The sequence below is a fragment of the Typopeltis vanoorti genome, chromosome 1 (assembly GCF_054136105.1).
Source record: "Typopeltis vanoorti isolate ZY-2024b chromosome 1, IOZ_Tvanoo_1.0, whole genome shotgun sequence".
Lineage (NCBI taxonomy): Eukaryota > Metazoa > Arthropoda > Arachnida > Uropygi > Thelyphonidae > Typopeltis > Typopeltis vanoorti.
Window position 1 is genome coordinate 125,956,599 of NC_143549.1, and position 27,961 is coordinate 125,984,559.

A 27,961-nucleotide genomic window follows, 5' to 3' on the forward strand; every position below is an offset into this window, starting at 1 on the left:
TGAAGTCTATAAAGTTGCCCTCACCCCACTAAATATATAGAAATTGAAAATAATCAAAGAGATTGGGGTTTATGATTCAAGACATTCGTTATGGTAGATCTTCAAGGTTCTAATACTTGAGCAGTACAAGTTATGTTCAACGAAAATTAGAAATTAAGTACACTCTAATCAGCAGAGCCTATGGATCGGATTTGAAGGCAGTAACAGCAAGTCATTTGTATACATAGGAACGAAAGTAGAATAAATTACAGGACACTGGGGTACTTTTTCATTGATGGGGAAATATGAGGAGAGAAGCCATCCGACATGACTCATAGTGGGGACCATTTGGGAATCAAATTTCAGTATCTGGAAGGACAATGATATACTGATAGTAAGCCGTGTAGGCTTCTGTGACAAATCTGATCAAATATTTTAGAAATGTAGAGAGAAACCACATGTGCTTGTCCAAAATGTTTCCAAGGCTTGAGTCCAGAAACTGATGCTAAAGATGAGAACATCAGATGTATATCGAGCGTAGCAAAAGCCATGTTATTCGTCAAGAATTACATTTTGGATCTCCAAGTATTGCAGAGGTTGGCTTTAAATAATCTTTGAAAGAACGAGTGACAGCATTTCAAAGGTATTATTTCCTTACCTTTGTCTATTTTCTTTGGAATGTGTTCGATTCATGCCTATTTCCATATTTCAGGGTACATGAAAGCTGAAAAGGTAAATTGAGGAGGCGATATTTGTTAATTCTTTAGCATGTTCTTAACACACTTCATGGGACACCATTTGGTTTAGATGCCTTGTTTGTGTGCAAGTACTTAATAAATCTTCCGATTAATTTTCGCAAATGACCGAGATGGAATGAAGTGAGCAGTGCTATTAGTGTAAAGTTGAATGGAATTTTGCCTTTTTCATCATTGCAGGAAAATAGAAGAAATTTATGCCAGTAAGTATGCCTCGTGTTTGCATGATGTGACTATATTAATAACTGAAAGTGAGATATGAGAATAGTAGAAATATAGGTGGATAAAAGTGGGCACATATGGCCTTGGCAAGGGACTGGAGGACTCGACTGTCAATACGACTGTGGACAGGTTTACAGCATTTGTCCCGTTCTGAATGCGGTCTGAATCTGTCAGTTTTCTTTTTAGAACTATTGCAAACAGCAAAGTAGGCTGAATGTACAGTGACGTTTTGGTCTTTGACCACTACTGCTGTGGTGGGTATTTTTTAATGCGTTGCCACACTAGTTTAATACCACCATTTTAATGTGTTAGATAATTTTCGAGGTAATTGCCTTCATTCCAGGTGGAAATCTACTGAGCAGCACACACCACAAGAATCTGAAGGTTAGATAAAGGAAGATTAGGCTAGATATTACAGCGGATTCTCTCCTTCTTTGAAGATTATATGAAAATTTCCAAGTTATATAGCTTTCAGCCTTAAGCGATCTCAGAGGAGGAGAAAGATATACCGAGATACATTTATTTGTCTTGTATCTTCTTAAAGTAAGTATTTTAATAATTATGGTTGGTTACAATTTATCTTCCAGCAAAATCAGACATCTTTACGTGATAATGTCTTTTCTTCTTATTTAAAATAATTTACAAATTTTCGTGATGTGTTGCTTGTTATTACAACTTAGGTATGTACTTGCTATGTCAGAAACTGAAGGTCAGAAATTTCTGTATTTGACTAATCTTTGGTAGTATGAGGATTTTTGTGAAGCTATTTTCTCATGAATTTAAGCAGGGTAATATGAAAAGCGGAAACAATGTTTATAGCTTGGCCAAAATTTTTCTGTTTCACGATAATTGCTCTTTCCTGATAATAACAAAATATGAGCACTTCCTCTTCTAATTTTTCTGTGAATTTGAGCAATTACTTTTTCGTGTCACAGCGTGGTTCCTATACGTATAACGGAAAGACTACCATAGGATATTTTCCAGTGAACTCAATTTATATTAAATTTCTTAAAGTAATCAATTACTTTTAATCTAAGCGATTCCTGTTTTATACGTACGTAATTTATGCTAATTATGAATCGTTTTCTCTTCGAAATTCATTTCTAATGCTTCAGTCTACAATTTATAAAATTGAATTAGTTAGTTACTTTTCGAGTTCATTTGTCAAATACATCGTAGAAACTTGGAAATTTCTTAATTGCTCACCGAAGCTGTTGTACCTATTAAAGTTAACAATGACAAGGATTTCTCAGATACTTCGCCTGCTTGATTGAGTGGAAAATTTCTAATTCTCCCTCCTGAAGAATAAGCTTATACAGAAGCGAAGTTTCTTTTCTATTCGATTATTCAAATCTCTTCAAACGTCAATTGCCTTCTACTGATTTTCGATAACATAATTTACACATGAATTTAAAAACAAAAAAGTTAATGAAATAAATATCATCATGTTTACAAGATGGCTCCCTCTCCATTATCACCACTCTTGGATAAACCACTGTGTAACAAATTATTTAATAAACCACTGAGCAGTTGTTGATTAGATGCCGTTTCAGGCATCTATTAAACAGATAATGATGGTTGTGACGATCTTATATTAAGCGATGAAGAAATCCACAAACTAAAGGCTTTCACAAACTTTTATACCTGAAATGATCCCCAGCTTGTTTAGCGCGAAGACACCAATTCACCAATTGGTATATCTCTATACCTCAGTCGATAATGACAATACGCTTTAGTTGGAAAGAGTTCAACTCTTTCTAATTCTTAGTCTTTCCTGCTAAGAATATTTTTAAAGCTATTTCAACTAAAGTGAATTATCCAGTGCCATACGCTGGTGGAAATGTGGAAATTAGGCCGGTCTGAAAGCTTTAGTTGATTCGGCAGTAATCAGAACAACCGAACTCTAATTAACCAAAGCAGCTAACATTTATTGTTACATTTATGTGACCAAAATATTCTGCTAATTACTTGTGTTCTCCGGTTATTTTCATGTTTGTGAAAATTTAATCCGGTTTCTACGAAGCAACATTACCTACTAACCACTAAATAATTAAGAACTAAGCAATAAATCTTTCGTTTTTCTAATTGGCAAAAATATAAAAATGAAAATGAGAAAAAAATTGTGAATAATTTTATATAAGAGAATATAATTTTTCTTTATTTATGTTAAGTTTTAATAAGTTTGTAATTTCTAAAATATCAGTAGTAAATCTGCACTCATTAATGTAAACGGTCACAAAAATAGCCTTTTCACGTAAGATTGTAAACTTCTTATTTATTTTCAAATTTGTCTCATTAGTTCAATGCTATTATACAACCTCAAGCTCTGAACTATACAAAAATATTCCAATTTGGAGTTAGCTTTATATCTTCTTATTTCTCTTGTCACCTTTATCAACAACATGAATAAACCAACTGGAACCCATACAGTTATTCAAGGATATAGTTCTTTCCTTTTATGTACCTGAAAATATAACGAAATGCACAATTAATGGAATGCGAAAGAACATAGTTTATTGTTCTTAAAATTACTCAAAGCTTTAATAAATACATATGTATCATCATTTTATACTGTCCAATTCTATAATATCTCCTTTGTATATCAAAATGTCAATACTTCAACGTGGTTCATATTTGAAAGACATAATTTCATTATGACAAGGCCTTCAGCATAAAGTACCTTCGAGAAGTTGCCAAGAAATTAATGCCATTTACTCCATTCAATGTACAACAGTGAAAGAAAAATATAAAGCGAAACTCCATGTTCTATTTCATACCTGCCCATTCTTCGTATGCTAGATGAAGGCTTCGTTTCACAGTGTTCTGGAAAACGGAAAGTTGAGAAATGTCAAGAGAAGGAAGAATTCCTATCCATTTAGCTTTCACAAGCACATTATTTTTATTACTGACAACTCTCAGACAAAGACATAACTTCATATTAAATAGCAATGGCATGTACTGTACACCATGAATTACCCGCATTAATATTTGTTCCGGAATATTTTATGTAAATACTTTGCTTGTTCGACGTCAGATTTTAGTATGTCAGAGAAATTCCTTAGACCCTGGAAGAATAAAATCTCTACAGAGACAGTCCGAGGCCGATTAAAAGTGATTAAAAAAATCAAATAGCATGTGAACCATATATTGAGTAATGATTACTCAATATATGGTTCACAGTCCCTCTGAACATTTATGGAATGGACTCAACTATTCTGTCCGTATTTATTAAAACTTGTTAAGCAAACATGTGAGCAAATTACGATATTAACCTGAGAGAACATAGGTGTAATTGTATCATAACTTCCTATCTCTTATAAGTAAAGTTTCTTTTAATTAATCATACAGCCTGTTTTCATTACTTTTTCTGAATACGTATGGTTTACGAGACATTCCTTAAAAACCATAACGACTACATCTATGTCATAATTCAATGTCGTCTAAACTGGAGAATTGCATAATGGTTCTATAGCTTGGTGGGGGTTTCTATTAGTTAAACGGATGGTCTTCTAATTTGTCTTAGTAATGTTATTTCTTAATTTAATTTCCCTCTAAACCAAAATAGTAAATATATTTCTATCCGTCAAGTTATCTTCTGAGCAATTTATCTTAGACGGTGTGGCTAAGGTTTTCCTAAAGAAAATTTCGGGTTTTCACTCTGTCAAACAGGCAAAATTGGCCAGAAGAACAAACACAAGTTACGCGCATACAAATATAACTCAATGGCCTCACAGCCTTAGTAGTTTGGTTATAATTCCAACCAACAACCATAATCACTAATTGTGCCCAAACGCTTATACATTAGTTCGTTAATACTGAATATTAACGAACACTGACTAGTATGTTAATCTTCGCATTATCAACATCACTCCTACTTATCACTATATGAATTGTCAAAATATTTAAGTTCCTTTCTCATGTGGTGTCATTAGATAAATCGTGATTCAAAGCAGTAACTGTTATTCAGTAAAGAGGCACGATGGGCATATTATTTTGCCTCGTCAGTTTAAACACCTCAGAACTTCAGTAATTTTCCTTACTCTCTGCTTTATTCATGTCACCTACTCTGGCTCTAAGAAAGGATATTGTACTAACATTCCTATGATTTATCGTACATAAATTATTCCCAACCTCTTCTTTCAAAGACTCGCAATTTTAATAACGGAGTTAATCCGGAATACAAGTAAAGCGAGAGATTCCGTTTATTTCGAATCTTCATCAGAATCTGATCCAACCTCAAAGTTAGATATTTTCATTCTAATTATGATTCTAATTATCCATCCTCTTAACTAAAAGGTCTATTCTTTGACAGATATAACTGCTATGACGCTGAGAATACCCTAGATAAACTCATTCCCCTTCCGAATAATTTTCTTTTTTTTAGGTGAAATGATTTCTACATTATGTGATATGCTGTCGATTTAACTGATCTCTGAATAATTGTCTGTAATTTCCTTCACAGAGAAACTTGCACTTATTAAAATACACTATTACAGAGTTATCTATTAATATCTGGATTTTTTTTTACATTTAAAAATTTCTAAGCAGTGTGTGCCAATAAAACCTCTATTTCCTTTGTAAAGTTCGTATTTTATATGGTCCAAATAAATCCACACGTGACAATATCGCACTCAGGTCAGAGCGCTTCGCACCCAAATTTTATGTTTTCTTTAATAGCAGCTTAAATTTCCTACCAATTCTGACCGAAGAAAATAAAAATTTCAGATTCTAATTTGAACATAAATACAAGGTCTAAGGTGGTTATAAGTCTCTTGACCTCTAGTATATGAGATCACTATAAAAAAGAAACTTAGCTGGAAAATAACATATTACTTGCAAGCTGAAATTAAATTAAACTAATCACTCTTTATCCGTAATCTGACAAAGATGAAGAACATAAAAAAAAGGACGAAACTGAGAGCCTTTAGTTTTCGTTGGTTTCATATACGCTCCAATTACACGTTCATCCTTGTTGTTTTATTGTAAGAAGAAAACATAAATAAAAATCTATCTACTTTATTTTTATTTACGTATTTGAATGACTTCAGTTTTCTATTTCATGATCTTATGAATTCAGTTTTCATTTAATCAACAGGGTCAAGAAATTTTTCTGACTCCACCGTTTTGAGCAATTCATGAAGAGGTTGTGAGATAGCTTATGTTACAGGAATCTCTGAGCGCATCATCATCAAGATTATGAAAATTTTGACTTTCAAGTTACTTCAACATCCTTATGGAAAGTTTTCTTCACATTTAAGTTCTGCATATGATAATCCCCTATATTTGTATTTCTTGTGATTATAAAATCGCGTACTACGCTTTGGCGAATGCAGGAGAACTGATTACTGTCAGCATTGAATGTGCTCTTCTGTCGAAAACAGTTGGGTTCGAATCCCCTCTAGGAGTGGAGATCGTTGATGAGTGTGTTTTCATCTGAAGATGAGTTAGCTGATCGAGTATGAAGAAGACAGGGGTTTCCTTCTGGAAACTCACGTTTTTCTTACTGCCAGAAGAATACGTGCAGATTACATATATAATTCATTGACTTCACTGCATTATCTGCTTTGCCATAATTTCTTAAACGTCTCAACCAATAAGACACCGTTGGTCGCGAAGCATACCAGAAATACAATTAAATATCTTAAACTGAGAGCCCAGTCATAACGCGCCTACTCTAAACTTCACAGATAGGGTTCACTAGGGGAAATACACTCCTAGGGCAGCAGCAGTTTACTGATTAAAATCTGTATAAGGAAATTTTCCAGGAATTAATAAAACGGAGTAATCTGAACTGGTCCGATTTCCTCAAGTTATCGAAATGTACTAGTATTGTGTACCATATCCATCAACGTAAATTTGTGTACCTTTAAAAGTCCCCACATATGCTGCGTTTTTGTTTTTTCCACCCGTATGGTTATAACACTATACTATCTTTTTGGTGTGTTTGATTTTATATATATATATATATATATATATATATATATATATATATATATATATATATATATATATATATATATATAGAGAGAGAGAGAGAGAGAGAGAGAGAGAGAGAGAGAGAGAGAGAGAGAGAGAGAGAGAGAGAGAGAGAGTATATATATATAAAAAGATAAGCCGAAATTTGAAACGTTTTTTGTCTCCGGTTTACCAGGTGTCTGGCTTACCAGAACCGCCTTACCGTCCCGGAACTCGTGGGGTTGGGCGCCGTAGGCGCCAAGGGGAAAGAGCCCCTAGTGTGTGTGTGTGTGTGTGTGTGAGTGTGTGTGTGTGTGTGTGTGTGTGTGTGTGTGTGTGTGTGTGTGTGTGTGTGTGTGTGTGTGTGTGTGTGTGTGTGTGTGTGTGTGTGTGTGTGTGTGTGTGTGTGTGTGTGTGTGTGTGTGTGTGTGTGTGTGTGTGTGTGTATAGTTCTGTAAGAAGATTGATTTGCTCTGTTGTACATTTTTATAAACAGATTGAATGACTAGAAACGAGAGAAATGAAAACAAATGTGCACCTGACAAAGTATTAATAAACTTTGTTTTCATTTTTCTCGGTTCTAGTGATTCAATCGTTTTACAAAGTTATAGTTACATACATATATATGTATATATATACATATATACATATATTGATGTTAGCAATTGCATGAGTAACAGACAACAAATGTTAACAATTAATGATAAAGGAGAGTTTTAAGCTTTCTGAATTTCTATAAAAAAAGAATAATTTAAGCAATTGCGACGGTAAACATTACCTTTCGGGATGTTTTTTGCATGTACTCAAATTTTTTATAAATGTAATAACATTTATAAAAAACAGGCTCCTTGAGGATTAGCGTTCAGACCGCAGGCCTAAAAGATAGTAAATCCAACATATGAAAACAAAAATTTAAATAAACATTGCTTTTTCTTAACATTGGTGTATATAATACAAAAATAACTTATATATGGGAAGATTCCTATATATTTTAAATAAGTAAGATAGTAAGATCGTTGAACGCTTCTTATTTTAAGAGGGTTGATCATCAATTAAAAAAAAAATTATTTCTTTCACTTTTTTATGGTTGTGTAATTTCAACCATAAAATGTTAAGTTTGCTTCTGTATGTACTTTGATTTCTTTTTTATTATTATACAACTTTATTCAGACGTTAGCGGACTTTTCACCAAGTAAAATTATGCATCATATTTCCTCTTTTTTATCTCTGAAAATTAACAATCCCCTAAAAGTGTTCATCTCCATAAACTGAACATTCTTTAGACTCAATGATGTTGTGGTTTTTTAAAGTTTATTTGCTCCTGGATAGGAAATGATTACAACTGGTATCTTGAATCGGAAATTTATGAAGTGAGAAAAAGGAAAATTTTAATCTATTGCAGGGATTAATATAATTTTTATAATTTTTGTAAAGATACGTGTTTCGGAATGATGTAATTTATTTTTCGTATTGTAATTTTTACAAGAGGGACATTTTACATGAAATATTAATTGGCGTCTTTTTCAGATTTATAAAATGCATAAAGCAACTCAAAATGAAACACACAAATGTGTAAAGTAAGAATTACCACAAGTACATAATAATCCTAAAATGGATAACACATAAAGCAAAAAATACAAAATTCATAAAGCCTAAAAATACGAAATGTTTAAATCATAAACATGCAAAGTGCACAGTTATCAAAAACCTAATCCTAACAAAAAAGACATCCCCAGCACAATTCATCTTCAAATACAAAATCGTGAAAGAATCCTCATGAAAGACTCATTTTCTCATTAAGTTTAACAACATCGTTGGCATAAACACTAACATAAATGACAATACCTCACATCTTACAGTTATCTACGCCAGACGTTTATTCGTGGCAGAAGCCTAAATTGCAGCTCCATGAACTACTATGCAACTTTATTATACATTTTATACACTTACAATTCCTTTCTACGAAAAGGCAATGCGTCTGCTTTTCTGGGAATGGCTAATTTAGAATCTACTTTTATTCATTTCTAGCTCAAGATTTTCTTTTACCGTTTTAAAAAAAAAATCAGCAAACGCCTTTTTATTCCCTTCTTTTTCCGTTTAATAACATTAATTTGCTGTATTCGCTAGTCTCGAAACACAAACCCACTCTGATCTCTTCATCTTTCTCTCTATGAAGCTTGACTACCTGCAGAACAGCTATCCAAATAGTAAAATATCCTTCGCAGGAGGAACTTAACGTGACACCTTCGGCTGGCTACACTTTTCTAACACGGCATACAAAGCAAGCTGGTTGAGATGCAAACGAAGTGCGTTACGTCATCTGCCTGTCCGAATTCCTCACAACCTCCTCACCTCTCCCATTACTCTCCATCTCTTATTTACCATTTCCCCTTCCATAGATACATCAGAGAGGTCACCTGTCCTCATGATAACTAAGACTATAGTCTCGGGAAAATCAATTCGTCTGAGAATATTTTTTAATAATAATTACTTTTTGACTGTAGAATAACAATTTCATCAAGTAAAGAAATTTAATGCTTCCTTAATGCATGGATGGCGCTGGCTTTTCTCAACCGATGATTCTTCACTTTACTTTGCATACTCATTCCAAAATTTGAATTTGGATTAGAATTCCTGTAATTATTATTTGTGATGATTTTTAGCAGCTGCACAAGAATACGCAGGATAGCACTAAATAACTGAATGATCTCTAATATGAATTCATTGTTGGTTTGAGTTGTCGAACTTCGAATTGCTTATAATGGCTGTACGAGTATATTAATATCATTTCTACTTCTAAAACAACCAACGAATTCTGCAAATGAATTTTGTAAAGTGATGATTGGTTGTTATCAAGTTAGAAGAAGCAACTAAACCTATGAGGCGAGATATTATGCCTGTTAACTGTCAGTGTGTTTTGACCCGACGTTTTTGGAAAGTGTGAGTTGAGTGTCAGTCTTACCGAATCTTCAGGAGAGAAACCCCTGCCATTTCGATACAATAGACTCTAACCTTCAGTTCATAAGTGCTTGAAATGTCAGGTTATATGATCAAATATGTGTTTCCTTCATTAAATCAACTATTTAATGTCGGCATAACAGTTATAAAGGATCATCCCTGTAAACGTGAGTTTGTCCAGCTCACTATAATGCTTCATATTACTGTCTAAACGCCCTCCTGAATTTCAGAAAATCACACAAAGCTCTAAAAGCCTTTACCAAAACTAATTTACTATCTTTATGTTAATTATTCTTATGGAATGACTCTGTATTATCCTATTTCCACTTTTGGTACTTTCTAATTAGGGTTGAGATTCAAAGTAATCAAAACATTTTTCATTTTAATTTATATTTATTTATTTCTTCTCATTATTACTTTCATTCACCATGGCATTAATTCAGTTACACTGCTACGTTATGTGAAATATCATCTAAGATTCGGAAATACCTTCAATATTTCTAGCTCATCTTTCTCCATTCTCTTATCTGCTGCTGTTTTCTTTACATCGGTTTAAAATGTAAAATTATACACTTTCTTCTTGATGATATACAGTGCAATACGAGTTGCTCAACTAATACAGTTTTTCTTGTTGGTGAATTCTTCCCAGTTACTTTTAAAAGAAAGTATTTTTCCCTTGTTTCGTTTAATTGATACGTACCAAAGGAATTTCTCGGATTTTATTTATATCTCTGATTATAAAATTTGCTATCGGAAAACGATTTGCTTTTAACAATTGTAATTTTTAGCCTGTACTGTAGTACATCGTACACGCTAAAATATCGCTCACGCTCTTCTTTTCATGTAATTCAGCATAACCATGTCATATATCAATTTAACGCCGGCTAGATTTAATCTTCCAATTGTTGAATGTAGTCTAGCATTTCTTTCCGAATATCATGTGAACGTGTCGTATGAGCTCTCCATTAGATTTGTTCCTTCTTCAATATTAACCGTAATGCTACTAAAGCAATCCTAGCATATGAAATTCAAATTTCTTTCTCTACCTATGAGCACAGACGCATCTCTCTCATTCTTCTCTTGTCGGACGAACATGTCATTAACTCCTTTCTTCTGCATTGTCACTTCCACGTTTTGCTCTCATTTTTTTAAAGCAGAACACGATTTTATCGTTGTTTCATTAACCATGTATTTTTCATTCAGAGTATTCACTGCAATATACCACAACGCTCGCCACATTTCTTCCAACACGCTTTCTGTTCGCCAATCACTTTCAATTTTTAATATTTATTTTTTTTACATTAGAAGATTTATCCTTTTCATTCACCACTTCCTCAATAACGGTTCCGTCTATCTTATCTCCTCCACACATCTTTTCTGGTTTATTCCAATGCTACCCAACTTCCATTTTTTTTTGCCTCACCTTTCAGTTATGACACAGACATTCTTAATACTGGTACTGATTTAACAGAAGAGGATTTTGTTCCCGAATGTGTTTATCTAGCATATGCCATACAATCTCAATAGGGTTCTGATCACGGCTTTCTGGGATCCAGCGAAGATGGTAGAAGTCGCTGTTATGCTCGCAGTTACATGGCCTCAATTTTAATAGGAAACTTGTAGCTCGCATGACAATGTACTATGGTCCTGAACCATTAAACAATGAAATGATTCTGAGAAGCATTCCATCCTGTGAACGAATGTGCAGAGTGTGATGCAACCTTTTTATGCAGCTGTTGCTCCATAATCTGCACATTTTTTCTGCATCATAGACGTGTCAGGGTATTGAACATGCCTGGAGAACAAATGTCCGAATCTAAGTCGGTACTAAAAAAACTGTCAGGATCGATATACCCGAGATTCAATAATTACAAACTCGTAGAATCCTTTTCGGCTAAAGCTGATTTAACTGATCTCAAAAAGTGATTAATAGTTTTTATATTTTTATCATATTAGAAAATCGAGTTTTTCCTTCAGTGAGAGGAACATATTTTCCCAGGAGAACTCAAGAACTTAAATTATAAAATATACTTCCAGCATTGTTCCTTTGTCCTTAGTGTAAACAACCCGATCCAGTCTGAATAATTCTTTATACGCTGTTTTACATTGCTGTAAATGTTGAACTTAGGAATACATATGGATATAATAGTGTTTAATTTAGACATTTTATGATAATAGTGTGAAATGGCTGATTCCGGTTTCTGCATTATTCTTTTTTCGATTTGATTTGATTTTTTATGATACAAACACATCAAATATCATACTGCACCCAGGACACAGGTTCACAGCAGCACATATAGTCGGTTAGTAGGGCAACCACAAACATTTATACCTTTGGTAGGATTAGAAACCGCATCCTCCCTGACAAGATAGCGGTACGATGGGCTAACCAATGTGTGTGTGTGTGTGTGTATGTGTGTGTGTGCGCGCGCGCGCGTGCGTGCGTGCGTGCGTTGCAAAAAAACTACAAACTACATTTTCCGAAAACTACAGCGTCGTTGTAGTTTTCGGAAAGATTAACACCGACAATTATATTCATATTCTGAACAATTTCAGAATGTGAACGTTCCAGAACTCTTTGCATACTTTTTGATATTTCCGTAGACATAATCCAGATGAATAACCATGACCATAGATAGGTTCAATTGTTATATCTTACAGTAAGGGTTCAAGTAACATTTGAGGAAACAGAAATGCAATGTTTAAATTACAGGTTCAGAGACATTAAATCTGAACACTAAAGTGTGCTTTCGTGATAAGAAAGTTAGAAGAGGATAACAGTTGAACTTCAATTTAACCGTCATTTTGACGAATGAATGGACTCACTTTCGTTCATGAACATTCAGTGTGTAAAACAGACTCGTATATGGAGTGTGTTATTTATTACTGTGCTCTTATACTCTGCTATTTCAAATACCGGTACAATTCAATACGATACTTACCCTGCTGTTCTCCAATACCCTTTTAAAGTATTCTTCTTGATTTTCAGATGGAATGGCTTTTTTCATCCAACACTCGTAGACCTCTTGACTTTCCTGTTAAGGAAGACATCTCATAATAATCATTTTATTTATCGACGTTTTGTGTTTTCCAGGTCAATAAATTATGAATTTTAATAATCCTCCATTTTTAAATTGTAACACAGGTAAGAAGTAACAACAAACAAAGAGAGAGAGAGAGATTATGTGTTTAGATTCTATCGAACACAGTTACCTACCGCACCAATATGTCCGCACCTGCAGTCCTTCCAAATCCCTGTGCAAAGAAATTTGCCAATGTCTCTAAGAGTAGGAGAGTCTGTGACATTCCTTTCAACCAAACACCTTCCAAGAGGTGGTAAATACTAAAATTAATAAAAGTCAATCAACCATTACAGTTAATAAAAAGACACTCTAAATATTATATAAAGTGTGTTAATGTTATATAAGTATATCAGCTTATTTAAAACCGAAAATATATAAGAAACGAAATAATTACTGATTCGTTCATTAGAAAATTGTTCAGTCGCGCAATCAGTTCTTTAATAATGACGTATTCAGAACTGGGAGAAGCGTTTAAATAGATTAACATTTCATTTTATTCAAGAATGCAATGTTTAAGAAGCGTACAATAAATGAAATATATGAGCTCATTGCATAAGCTCTTGAGTATTAAAATTCTTTTCTTTAATTCTTTTGTTGTGAAACATTTTTCTGAACAAGAAGGAGTTGCACGGAATAACAGTAAGTTTGTTCTTGATAGAACTATTACATCCATTTTTGTGTGCTTTCTTCTCTACTCCAGCGATTACCTCTCATCTAGTCAAGTTTTTTAATCTTGTTCATAACCTTGAATCATGTCCTCATATATTGGTTTCTCACAAAATCTTCAAATTCTGTTTGTTTATTGGATATGAATTAGAGTGATCTGAATTCTCGCATGGCCTCATCTCATTTATTTCCTAACAATATCCGACTCATATTCATTCTACAGATATTTTAATACATATTGTTTACTTATCTTGTACAATGATTCCATTACTCCTCTTATTCCATTAACTGAACATCAATTGTTGAATAGAAAATGTTTAATTATAATTCATAGTGAACTCATGTCATTTTCTTGTAATTAGAATAACAGTAATAACAGAATAACGATATTAAAATGCAATGCGAAAAGTAATTTCAAAGTTCTTCACACTGATTAATCTCCAGGCTGATAAAACAAACATTTATTTAACGAAATACATTCACTGGCATTCATTATATACTTCGTTCTGCGTTTTCAATATTATCCGTTTTTTTTCCAAATTTTTACAGCCTGCGTAGTTAGCTGAGTGGTTAGCTAACCACGTATTCGCTCTCCAGCCAAGTGGCTGTGGGTTCGAATCCCACAATGGATGTTTGTAAGTGCCATATTAACTCTTTAGTATAAAGAGCATCTGCGACTTTACTACTAATTCTAGCAGAGGCTTCCTCTCAAAACTCGGTGAGGTACAGAATTGAGTATACCGCGTCTACAAATGTCAAAGGACGTGAAATGTAAAAAACCGTATTCCTATCAACAATATACACTGATGACCAACAGCTAAGGAAGAATAACTTTTTTACCAGTACATAAAATCATTTCATGGCTACAGAGAAATGTGCATAGAATTCTTTTGCCAGCAAACTAAAATATATTAAGCAAAACACGTGTGTCCTAAATTTCGTATAAATTAAATTGCAATACGTTTTTTACGTTAATTTGTAAGGAAAGTTACAAATTTCCCAAAGACGTGATTAAGGAATGAATGTACAGTTCTTAGAGAAAAGTATGCTGAGGGACATTTCTCTAATTTCTCTATGCCCGATAAAGGCCCGATAAAGTGGCCCGATAAAGGCCACTTCAATAGAAAATATACCATAGCCAGGCTTGTTAAAATGCAGTGATCAAGACCACTGTATAATTAAAAGGTCTTTTCCAATAACCTCCTTGAGTGACCTGAAGGATCAATTTAACTCATTAACTCTCGATCATTCAGACATACTCAGCGATATTCTACTCATTAACTCGAGCACACCCGGCTAGCGAGCAGAACCGCTTATCTCCCAGGGAAATGCATCCACAGAACGGTCCCGGTAAGAGGCTACATCAATAGCAGAATCTACATCAGAGATCCGTGTGGTTAGCCTAGTGGCTATGCGCTTCGCAACCAAATGCCTGGGGAAGGAGTGTCCTAGGTTCGATTCCCGTCGGTGACGTGAAGAGCTGAAGGATCTTCTTCAGCCATAGCCAAGTTAGCCAGTCTTGGGCGTGGACAGCAGGGTTTTTTCCCAGTTTATTCTGGGGTTTTTCATCCCGCAAAGCAGGCAAACTGGCCTTGAACTCAACACTACAGGCCATAGGATACACCGGGGCATAAGGCTGACCACCTTATCCTGTAAACGGAGTGAGGTCCGATGATCAATGGACCCTCGACACCGCAAGGTAAAAGAGGGTATAAGGAAGATGTATGTATGTATGTATATCAGAGATGAACATCTAATGGAATGCAGTAATCGAGACCTTTGTATAATTGAATGATCTTCTAAACTCCATGCGATCCTTCAGATCACTCTATCCTCAAAGAGTTATATCCCGAATTATCTTATAACTTATTAAAAACCATTAATCTCATCGTTAGGACCAAACTATGCCACGCTACTTGGACATAGTTTGTTCCCGCACGCCAAGCAATTTTACTTCTTCAAGGTCAGTCTCGACCTTGTCGAGACTGACCTTGAAGTAATCGACATACGAGTATATTCGTAGTTGGCTTGTGTGGCTTATATACCATATACGAGTATATACACTTTTGCTGCTGCCTCCACAAACCAAGCATTTTCACTTCTTCAAGGTCAGTACGGGTAATCTCGTTGCCGGCGGTAAGCGTCATACGAGTTTATTCGTAGCTGGCTTGTGAGGCTGATATACCAACTACGAGTATACTCTTAGTTGGAAGCGAACGTGTTAATCTTATCGGTGGATCCTACAGAGAAAACCTGCAGACGCCTCCACTTCACCCATGGCAGGCAAAAACTAGCACAAGCATGTCATAAACACCGCTCATATCCAGCGACAGGGCGTCCACCGAAGGACTCGATAAAATGACAGCAAAGGCAATAAGATATGCATGAGTCTGATGTAAGGCAGTACTCGGGACCACATCCATAGAGACCTGTTTCAGAGTAGTTCTTCCAAAACTAATGCGTTTCCTTTGATCATCCAATCTCAATAACGAAAAGATCCGCTCATCACAGGGAAAAGCATTCACCTAAGCGGCCTAACGTAGCCTGTTTAAGTGGGGATAGTTCCACAAACTCGAGTGATCACTGTATAATCACATCACCTAGTCGATTAATTACCCGAACGATTACAGCCACTCATATCCCTAGGAAAAGCATCCACAGAAGATAGACCACTTCTGCGGACTGTTCAATTACAGGCGTTCTCCAAACCTCGGGCGATCCCGTAACTGACCCATTCAGCAAGTGATCCAAAGGATCATTTAACACATTACACGGGGGTCTACTCAATGAGAGGCTAACCATAATACTGAATAGATCCCCTCAGCATTGACTCTACACAGTGACAGGCCCATCCTACCACTGCGCATAGCCGCTCACATCCCAGGAAAACGTATCCAACGAAGCTGCGGAGAGTCACTAGTGAAAGAATATGAAAGAGTTTCCGCGTTTTATAACTAACAAAAATCCTGAAACATTGTTTTCATTTACCTGATAATCACCCAACGTATCGAGGCATAACATGTAGTTCGACTTCGTTATTTCGGGTAGGGCTAAGGGAAAAATACAGATCAAAATATTAATCAAACTGGAAAGTGTGAACACAACGAATACTGAAAATATATTTTCTATATATGAGATATTTTCCTTTTGGATTTATTAGTAGACCATAGTTATTCATAAATATACAGTTGTCGACAAGTTTCTTCAGGACAAGAAAATAGGTACACTAACGTTTACTTGTAAAAAACGAATGGAATAACAACAGTTATATTAACTAAAATTGAACAAAGACGCGTAACATCAAGAGCATGGAGTGTGGAGTCTTAGTCATTGTTTGTTTATCGCGTTTTATAGTTTTCCGCGAAATTAAATTATGCTAAGCTTAGTGAATTTATTAAGTTTTTCCAAATGTCTTTTAGTATCATGCCTTGATTTCTGTTTAGATTATCTTTTGTTTGGTGTACCACTGCAGCTTCTTGAAAGTTTCTACATCTGAAATCTTCTTCAATCTAAGGCATGGAGCTGTTGTCCCAATCGATGGAGTGGTTCGAAATAGAGAAATGATCGGTTAATCCTGAAGTATTTGTTCTGTTGTTGTTGCCATTCCCAAATATGTTCTTTTTTTTCAGATTTTTCTAGGCTTCTTGATGTTTGGCCTATATAATTCAGTCCACAGGAACATGGGATGTTATATACACCTGCCTACTTGTAGAAGTACGCTGGTGTATGTACGCAGAAGTTGAAAGTGAGCCAGCATAAGGTATGACGATGGACGATGTATACTGCGTGATCGCAGGTTGTTGCTGTGGGTTGTTTCTATGGAGAATTTTTTGGATTATATTTTTTGGGTAACCATTGCTAACTAGAGTTTGAGATATGCGAGAGAGTTCACGATCGGGAGGAGCGGAACTCCAACTTTGTGAGCTTTTGGTGCACCATATAAGCGTGGTGATAATGGGTGTAGAGATTTTAGATTTCACTTTAATTGCAAAAGCCACCTAGTCATATTTACGAATTAGGAGATTAGTCTTTTTTTGGTTTTTCATGGTTGGATCTACATCTAATACGTGATAGGTAGACGTGTCAGAAACTAAATCACAGTTCTTCTTTATGTAATCTTTAGTATCATAATGACTGTTGAGTTGCCTTTGTCTGAATTTTAGGATGATAATATCTTTGTTCTTTCTTACGTTTGAGAGGGCTCTTCTTCAGAAGAGGTATAATTACATTTCGATGGTTTTGAAGTAGAAAGGATGATGGTGCTTTTTAATCTTATATCATTTGCTACTGTTTCTGAAAGTGAAGAAAGTTCTTTTTCAATGTTGCTTATGAAATCTATTTTTGGGATGTGATTTGGAGCTATGGCGAAGTTGAAACCTTTTTTAATATGTTCGATTCCTATTTAGAAAGAGTGTGGTCCAAAAGGTAACTATGTCTCCCGGATGATAACTTTATCATCCGGGAGACATAGTCTAGAGTTGCATTATCTTTGATATACTCTATCGAATTTTTTAATTTGCGATTCTTTACTGGATCGAAAAAATTTGTTGTAACTGTTTTGCATCATGCAATCAAGTACAATATGTTCCAAATGTTATTATCTATGTTGTTAGATATGTCATCGAACAGGTCTAAGCACTTGAGGTCTATTTTACTAATTATATACGCCAAACATCAAGAAGCGTTGAAATTCGAAAAAAAGAACATATAGCGGATGTCAACAACAACAGAACAAATACCTCAGGATTAACCGATCATTTCTCTATTTGGAACAAATCTATAGATTGGGACAACAGCTCCATGCCTTACATTGAAGAAGATTTCAGATGTACAAACTTTAAAAAAACTGCAATGGTACTCCGAACAGCAGATAATCTAAACAAAAATCAAGGCATGATACTAAAAGACGTTTGGAAAAGTATAATAACTTCACTAAGCTTAGAGAATTTAATTTCACGGAAAACTATAAAACGCCATCAAAAAACAATGATTAAGACTCCACACTCCATGTTCTTGATGTTAGCGTCTTTTTGTTTCAATTTTAAATAATTTAACTGTTGTTACTCCATTCTTTTTTACAAGTTAAGGTTATTATACCTATTTTCTTGTCCTGAAGAAGCAAGACAGAATTAGCTGGCGAAACTTGTCGACAACTCTATATTTATGAATAACCGTGGTCTATTATAGCTATTATAACTATATGGTCTATTATAGCTATTATAACTATATGGTCTATTATAGCTATTATAACTATATGGTATATTTTAGCTATTATGACTATTAGTGTTCCTATTTTCTTGTCCTGAAGAAGCCAGACAGAATTAGCTGGCGAAACATATCAACACCTATATATCTACGAATAACTATGGTCGGCTAATACATTCAAAATGAAAATATCTCGTACGTATTATCAAGGGACTAAATATAAAAGTTACAATATATTTTCTATATTTTTCCATATTTATAAAAACAGCAAACATTCTTTTTGAACTTCTTAATTTTAAAACAATCATTTAAGAGTTCTTGTCTCACAAATAACAGTCATCTGTACTAAGTGACACGTAAACTACTTCATTGCACTCTGTAATGTTAAACTATTTTATTCTAGCTCAATAAAAGCTATATATACTTACCACAAAAAGCGCACACAGTTGGTCCTGCGAATTCCAGAAAGTTTGAATCCGAGCTACGAGGAAACATTCCAAACAGGAAAAACATGAAAATTACCGCCACATACATGATTTCTCTTCGATTGCGAAATATTAATTCAGCGTTTTCTTAAGCTTGACTCTTGAAGCCTTTGGGACTTTCGTGCAATCGCACGTGAAACTATCAGGGTTAAATATCCAGGGATATGTATAACTAATTAAATATCCGATAAATATATAGTTGCGAAATATGCATTCCTACGGAAATATTACAAAACGAAATGTTCCCGGGATTCCACCAATGAAAACTCGACACAGTGACCTTCAATCACACGTTCTTGTATTTTCACCTTGTGTATCTGCTTTTTGTACAAATGGCCTTCCGAACTTACTTGAGATGCAAAATGATATTCTCCCGGCACATCTCTTCCTCATTTCTCTCCAACCTTTTCGTAATCTCTAATTGATCTATGAAAAGTGAATAAAATAAGAATAACTTATTTGTAGCAAAAGGAATTGGATACAAGTTAATATCTCTCTCTCTCTCTCTCTCTCTCTCTCTCTCTCTCTCTCTCTATCTCTCTCTCCCCCCAACCATGCTCTGCTATTAACAGAGAAGTAACAAAACTTGATATAATGTTTAATGAGCAACTGACTCATTAAAACACGTAAATCTGTTGCAGTAGAGTAATATCTGTACAATGAGTAGGATAACAATTATAAAGTACAGAAACTAACTCTATAGACAAATGTGGAACTTTTTCAAGTTAATTCAGGCCTCTGTCTTATATCTCTGTCGAGACATATTCGCTCGGTTTTGAAGAACTCATTTTTGTCGGAAAGATCTGGTTCAAATCTCGTCTAATAAACGAGGATAATTTTTGAGACTATAATTAAAGATGAGATCGGTCTCATACGGTTGGTGTTGAAGATTTTACTCATTGAATGTCGGATGTTTCATCCGGTAACTGATTAAGCCATTTAAGAGAACACACTCAATTTACACAGAAACAAATATATTTAGGCATGTCATAAAATTACAGTTATGACAGCTAATGTGTACAGGACATGGACCTCAAAGGCCTGTAAGTGCCAATGATTGTTGTTATTGTTGTTGTTTAGCAGGTTGTCTGTTTGTGTCGCAGAGGGAACACACTCCAAATTTTAGACAGAAAAAAAACATGATATCATGGAATTATATGTTCAATTTCTCTCCCAATTTTAACTCTACTAACAAACAACTATTAAAAAATCAATCAAATGGAATCTGATTCCATGAGAATAAATGCAAACCTAACAAATCCCACCACATTCACTTAAAATATATGTGCGCTCTTAGCTACAACCTCGATAATGCTCATCTCCATTACCAGTATCAAAAACAACTCTTACGTTTCAAGTTGAGATTCGTAACCACGATTGATTAGGAACTATCTTCTGTCTTACATATATACTGCAAACTACAATCTATAGGTTTCTAAATCCAATGTTATCGACATTCCGCCCATCCACGGTATTAGTTTACTGTAGGATGTCTACTACTACTATTACGATTTCTATTACTACTACTACTGTAAAAAAATAAAAATGATCTGGAAATTAACTGCAAGTCAAAGCTGGAAATCAGTGATAGCTAATATAGATCGCAATTCTGTAGCGTAAACGAAATTCACTGGGGTTGAGTAAAGTTTTAACTAAGGCGCTAAAAAGTTATATACTCTGGACCTCCACTCTGGAAAGGAATCACAGAGTCAAAGTCTGAGACCGAGGAAGCTAATGCTGGAATTGCAAACAAACAAATAATCTTCAGTTGGTGAAACATGTTGTGACTTCTACTATTACGAAATACATATTCGTACCAAAAATTTTCCTTTAAAAAGGTCCTTTACACTGCATACGTAATTCTGTAAGTTATCTATGCAGGAATGCTTTAGCCATAAACCCCACCATAATATCAGGCGTTCTGTTCGGTTTTCTGAATAATAATGACTGATTTCTTTTCGTTTGATTTCCTTGCAGATTTGATGCTTTCCGCATTACAAAACATTACGCGTTATTTATATATATTTTACCGGCAAAGTGTGAAAAGCAGACATTGTATAGAATGCGTAGGCATTCTATAGAATGGGTGACGTTTTTAGGCAAAGTATGAAATGTTTGTTTAATTTTAATATTTTCGTACTTTCCCTAGGCGTTGTATAGAATGACAAATACAATTTCGGCAAAGTATGAAAAAGGCTCTTATTGAAATGATGCGTGTAAAAATGTAAGAAGTACAAAATGTAAGATACCGGATTTTTCTACAAAAAAGAGAAACATTCCAGTGCTGAACTACTTGTTCCTACAAGGTAGACTGGGATGACATTTTGAGTTGCACTTAACTGCCTTTTTCATATAAAAGCACTTCAAATTTCGGCACTTGGTCTTGCAAGTATACCTCAAGAACCCTTGGCCGCTACCCGTGGACTGAGCGGAAGCGGCTGACCGGAGAGCTATTTCGTCGTCAGGATCGTCTCCAACTTTCAGTAAGTCCTTGTGACATAAATTGAATTGTGATCTGGCATAAAGTTGGTTTAAAATTCCTTCGTCAGTCCCAAGTCGGTAAAAACCATCGTCAATCATAGCAACCGCGAGCAGATTGCGCTAGTCAACCAGTCCCTTATCGACGTCTGGGAGAGGAACTCGCGGAGTTGCTCCTCAAAGGTGCAGGAGGACGTTTTTTGTCGGAATCTATTTTCATTGTTTGCCCTGTATTTCCAGATTCAATTTAGAACGAAGTTTACCTTCAACAGCATTCTCAATATTGAAGCAAAGAGTACACAAAATATTAACATCATTATTTATTATTCATTTAGTAGAGATGATCTAAAATATGAAATTGCTACGCCCAAGAGCTCATTACATGCGTACAGGAAGAATGGTCCAAAATCCTCATTGATCGCTATCGTTTACTTATGCGCTTGATCTTCTGTGGGTGAGAAAATTTTGCTACATCATTTCACAGATATTGTGTCGTTCTTATTTATTTTGATAACGATTGAGAACAAACGACATGTGATTTTATTAGAAGCGTTTTAATTATGCCAATTTTATGAGAAGGATGACATGACAAGTCATGTTGTGAGTATCAGCCAATGAAGGTAGGGATATGATATATCAAAACTGTCATCATGTGAAAGGATGACAGGAGAGAAGGATGTCTAGGAAAGTTAATTTTCCATAATTTCCACACAGAATGTAATCAAAAGATGTACAATGTTGATTTTTCAGAGGCATATCAACTTCAGAATGTGGCATATAGAAGAATATCGTCACACAACGTACCTAGAAAGAAAGAAAGGTTGTCTGTATGAAGGCAAGCAAAGATTCGAGATGCTCCAAGTAGAAATTGCAGTAAAGGAGAGACATATCTCTTCCCCATCGTGGTACCTTCGATCTGCTTGTGCATCTTTCGTTTTTTTTCAACACAAGTCGCCTGAATGTAAGAAAATTGCATTATTTATTTGTATCAGGAGGAATGCTTATGAGTATGCGAAACATTACTGATTGGTTATTTAATGTCTAAACTATCCATTATATCCTCAGGTTATAAGCTGCTGAATGATTCGAGAAAACTTGTTACAGAATGGAAGGAAAGTTGGAAAATGGCAGATGGCTAATATGGAGTTATAATCGTAAATGTTCTTGAAAAACAGATGAAAAATTATTTCGGTGGTCATTTACAAGAAATTCCTGCAGGCGAGGATGGATCAAAAGAAAGAGTTTCGCGCATAAAAAGTAATTCATTTTTTGCTCTGTCTTTTCTTCATGTAACATTTCCTAATAATGGAGCTGCGACATTGCAACAAGCATATGAGCAAATATGTGAATAAAAACAGTGATCAAGAATGCATTCAATACAAATTGAATAATGCACACAAAGAAACAGGTGAAGAAATCAATACTGTCATCTAGCATTCTGAATACAGCAGCAGTAATGTCTTTGTTTAGCGCCTTGAATATTTTTAGTCAGATGCAGTATATCTTGCGGTACCATATTTCAGTTGAACAAACATTTAGGAAGCTGAGAAAGAGTTTCTTTTCTTAGAAATCTTCTTTAAAGAACTACAGAATCCCAAAGAAAACATCAATTATCTTTTTTTTTTTTTGCATTTTAATACTATGAACAAATATTGCATAGGTATCCTTAGGCAATAACAAGTCAACAAAAAAGTTCATTTGCAGAAAAAGAGAGAAAGCACTCTTTTAGGAAACAGTCCGAGAAAAAGCTTGTTTGTAAGAATCTGCTTTTTCTAAGATTCAGTAGTGCTAAATCAGTGGAACATCTGGGATGTGTCGTCCAAATAATTTCGAATATTTTATTTTTTTCCTAAGATTTTCACTTCCCACTGTAAAATATCTTAACCTTTAAAGTTTTAAAATCATCTGATGGGAAAACTTTTACAACATACAAGTTAGATGAAACAGTGTTACAAGGTGATGGCCATTAGCATGAAACTGTGAAAGAAGAACAAATTTCAATACCCTTACAAATAATAAATTTTGTTTCGATCACCGGTTGTAACCTTTTGAATCGAAGAAATTTATGAGAGCAAAATAAGAATATAACTACAAGAATTTCTTATCCATCAAAGCTTCCACAGATCTGTTAATAGCGATGACGGTCTTTGCGTGGAAAGACCTAGCTACTAATCTCATTCAGGACACTAATAGGCTTCATAAGAGGGTTTTTGTTTCATCTACGGTGAGTTATCCATCTATTACTAATGTGACAGAAATTTTCATCTAATAGAACAGGCAAACTGGTTTCAGAAGGCTACACGACGTTAACAGATAAAATACACCTCCCTCGTAGCATTAGTTAATAAAGCTAAATTTAAAACAACCACTCTTGATTGATTCTAGTCACTAATGATTAGAATCAATCAAGAGTGACCCTGAAAATTTCAAATAATATTGAAAAACAAAAAGACCGGCGCAATATAAAAATATCTGACTAATGATTATTCATTATTACTGGACGATCAAGGAGCGATACAACTCGATACTAAGCAAAATTTGAAGTACTACATGAGAAAGATTTTCTTCCGTGTACTCATGACACTTGAAATACACATGTTTTTAAATTGTATCATTATCTGAAAAGATTCGATATTAACTGGATTTTGTAGATCAATTACTTCACATAGAAAGCGAAAAATTAACAACACATGACAAGTAAAAGTTAATAGTTTAGTTTAGCTACAGCTGCAAGAAAAACTACAAGTATCGTTCTACGTGGGTGATGATGTAAAACAAATGCAGTCGTCGTTTTATTTGCATTGAATTCATATATCGACATACAATGGTGAGTAATTTGTCAATTTATTGAATTAATTTTCGACAAATTAAATATATTGAAGATATCCTAAGAAAGCCCAGTTGTATTTTAAGTGCCACAGCCTTCAACTTTGTATACTGTTATGACTAATGGAGATAGAATAGTTCAGATAAACTTCGAAATTATGTTTTGTAATCCTATATTGGTTAGTTTTGGTTTTATCACGAGTTGGATAAAATAATTTTATGATAGTTGAATTCGCCCAGTTTCTATACGGATTAGTTCTTCTTGTGCCGCTAAAGAGTGACCGCGTTCGAGTGATGATTATGATGCTTTCGCGTGACTTGACATCATTTCCAGATAATCTTAGTCCCTTCTATCCATTTTTCTTTCACTTGTTGGATTTTATTCTTACTTTTGAGGATATCCCATCTCTAGATTACGACTAGGTATTTTCTTCGTTGCTTTTAGAAATAGGGTAAAAGAACTTTCTCCTATTTCATCATCAAAAAACAAAAATGATTCCCTGCCTTCTTGTCGAGTGTCAGAGCACTCAAGTTCAAGAGCAACGGAAGGAAACATATTTCTGTTTCCTTTAAGCCCGTATGAAGTAACTGTATGGTGATGTTCTTCCACGAAAAACAACTCATAATGGAGGTTTATTTCTGTAGTTTTTGGTCATGTGTGTTGTCAGACTTCAGTGGGTCAGAGAGTATCAGATTGGAACGGTATTTGTGATCGAAGAGCAACGAAAGTTTATTGGAGTCTTTCTCCAGCAGAAGACATATGATTCGTAATTTAATGGCTACTTTTCTCTTAATCATAGTCCTAATGACATTTGTAGTAGTTACAACCGGCACGGGTAATTTGTCTGTCTACAATGACACTTATGAAGCACACGTTGTGGGAATATTCGTATCCCAATCCGAATTACCGATAAAGCCAGAAATTGTGAAGGTAATCATAGATCTTGCAGTGATGAATGTGAACTCACGTTACAAAAACATACGAGTTATTCACGTGTTCCGTTACAGCTCAACGCCGTGCACCGAAAATTTAGCAGGAGTAATGGCAGCCGAAGAGTTTTATCTACGTCGTGTGACGGCGTTCGTGGGACCTTCGTGTAGTCTCGCCTTGGATCAGGTCGGAAGGATGGCTACTTATTGGAACATCCCTTCTTACAGCGCAGGAGGAATTGATTCCCGTTTTACCGACAAGAATTCCTTCTCGACGCTCACTCGATTGTCTTTTTCCTTGGACAGGGTGGGTTCCTTTATTCTGAAATTACTGAGTGAGTTCAGCTGGAAGCACGTAACCATCCTCGCAGACGAGGCGGATCTCCAGTGTGCACTAATGAAAAACAGTCTGATTAAAGCGCTGAAGACTAAGGGTGAGCGAACTGCGTGGATGACAGTTTTAGAGTTTACATCCTACTCTACAACGGAGGACGAATATTCCAAGTTGCTCTCCGAAGGTAGGCGACAAGCAAGAGGTGAGTGAAGTCAAAACAATTTCCATAGTTTCGCAAGATATTTCATTATTTGTGAATTATTTCCGTGGCTAAATACAATATATTTTCAACCCAATTAAGAAATTTAAAGTTTGAGATTAAGACAGGAACAAAGTTTAAGAAGAGCTACCTAATACAAAGGATTTTTGTTTTATGGCCTCCATGATTTTGCTTCAGGATATTTTATTTATTCTTTAATGGAAGGACAGCAGCGTAATTGTTTACCAAAGTTAAAACGCAAACAGGAAATAATCAGCATAAAATTTATAATAGTGAACAAAAATTTGCACTCCAACTGAATATTTCAATTTCTCATTAGGAATGCACAATATTTAATCGCCAGATCCTAATATCATTTTATGAAAAGTGCATGAAAAATTTAAAATGTGATTTTAATTTTCGATTTAATTAAAAATTCACAAACACGATATTTTATCTCACTTCAATACCTTTTTCTGGTCGCTATAGTAACGTAAGTAAAATGCAGATGAAATATACTACTACTACTACTACTACTACTACTAATAATAATAATAATAATAATAATAATAATTTCATTTTATTGATTGTAAAATTCATTATTTCATATTATAAAATTCAATAATAGGGACCCATAATTAGACTTAACCAAAAAACATCTTACAATATTCATGAACCTTTTTGGTTTGGTACAGTTTCAACAATTTATTACCTCTGAAATAGGACATGTGCATATTACAGAATTTAAGCGAAAGTCCACACTTTGATTCAACTTGTTATGAAGAGTACAACACAGGATGTAATTAATATCATCATGATTGGTGTATTTCATACATTTATATAATTCATGTGAAGTATTGTTATTAGTAATAATAATAATAATTTAAGTTTCAACCTTTTGTTAAACCATTTTTATTATTTTAATACCGCCTAATTGGTTGAGTGGATAGCATATCTAATCTCCAATTAACAAGGGATAGATTCAAAATCACAGGCAGGGATGTTTTAAACTGTCTTAGAGCAGTGGATAATAAGTATCGCCATCCACCTAAAGGCGGCGTGAGACCACTGTCACGCTTATTGGACGATGTGATGTGGCTTGAAAAGTCCCATGTTTGGCCTTTACAGCTCGGTTTCCTGACTATGTCAAAATATAATAAAAAAATTCAAATATTAAAACAGAAAATTCTTAGATCATTCCCAGTATTCAAGTACTATAAATTTACAATATCTACTTGGTTCAGAGTTCCATAAAAATTTACTATCAAATTCTTTGTATGTATCCTTCAAGGGAGGGTTCGTATACCACTCCATAATCCACTCAATTACGGTTGATATTATACTCTCGTTTTCTGAGGCGCTTTTAATATCGATCCACTTAGATTTTGGTCATCTGTGGATATTTTTATGGCAGTTTATCGGCTTGTTTGACCGAGTAGGTAGCATGAAGTTAAAATGAAGCAGGAAATAATCAGCGTAACTATATAAATTATGTTTATATTAATTTATATTAATATATATAAATTATATAATAATGGTTTATAAATCGCCAGTTTCTGATTTCATTTTATGAAAAATGCATGAAAAATTTAAAATTTGATTTTAATTTTGATTTAATTAAAATTCATAAACAGGATACTTTGTCTCATTTCAATACTTTTCTCTTGTAGCTAAAATAACGGAAGTAAAATGCAAATGAAATATAATAATAATAATAATAATAATAATAATAATAATAATAATAATAATAATAATAATAATAAATTAATTTTACTGATTGTAAAATTCATTATTTCGAATTATAAAATTCAATAATAGGGACCATATAATTAGACATAACGAAAAAAGATCTTACAATATTTATAAACCTTTTTTGTCAACAGTTG

At 34.4% G+C, this 27,961-nt stretch overlaps 2 protein-coding genes across 2 annotated transcripts in view; one reads left to right on the forward strand and one right to left on the reverse strand.

Moving 5' to 3' along the window:
* Positions 1-3,350: 3,350 nt before the first annotated feature.
* Positions 3,351-19,322, reverse strand: LOC150110402 (uncharacterized). The gene is made up of 6 exons (XM_090393548.1): positions 19,252-19,322; positions 16,607-16,668; positions 13,087-13,212; positions 12,812-12,904; positions 7,690-7,786; positions 3,351-3,420 (listed from the first exon to the last, which is right to left on the reverse strand). The coding sequence occupies exons 1-5, from the start codon at positions 19,316-19,318 to the stop codon at positions 7,742-7,744; spliced, it is 393 nt and encodes a 130-aa protein (XP_090249674.1). The 5' UTR covers positions 19,319-19,322; the 3' UTR covers positions 3,351-3,420; positions 7,690-7,741.
* Positions 19,323-25,417: 6,095 nt separating this feature from the next.
* Positions 25,418-27,961, forward strand: part of LOC150110403 (atrial natriuretic peptide receptor 1-like) — a 61,589-nt gene continuing 59,045 nt past the window's right edge. The window contains exon 1 of the mRNA XM_090397580.1: positions 25,418-26,078. Within this exon, the coding sequence (XP_090253706.1) occupies positions 25,418-26,078 (661 nt within the window). The remainder of the gene's footprint in view (positions 26,079-27,961) is intronic.

Excerpts from the sequence above, each read along its gene's own strand:
- LOC150110402 (XM_090393548.1), bottom strand. The coding sequence starts at position 19,318 with ATGTTTCCTCGTAGCTCGGATTCAAACTTTCTGGAATTCGCAGGACCA. Across the intron at positions 12,905-13,086 it reads GGTGCGGACATATTGGTGCG|GAAAGTCAAGAGGTCTACGA; the intron begins GTAGGTAACTGT and ends CTTCCTTAACAG. Across the intron at positions 7,787-12,811 it reads GGGTATTGGAGAACAGCAGG|GCCTGCGGTCTGAACGCTAA; the intron begins GTAAGTATCGTA and ends ACTATCTTTTAG.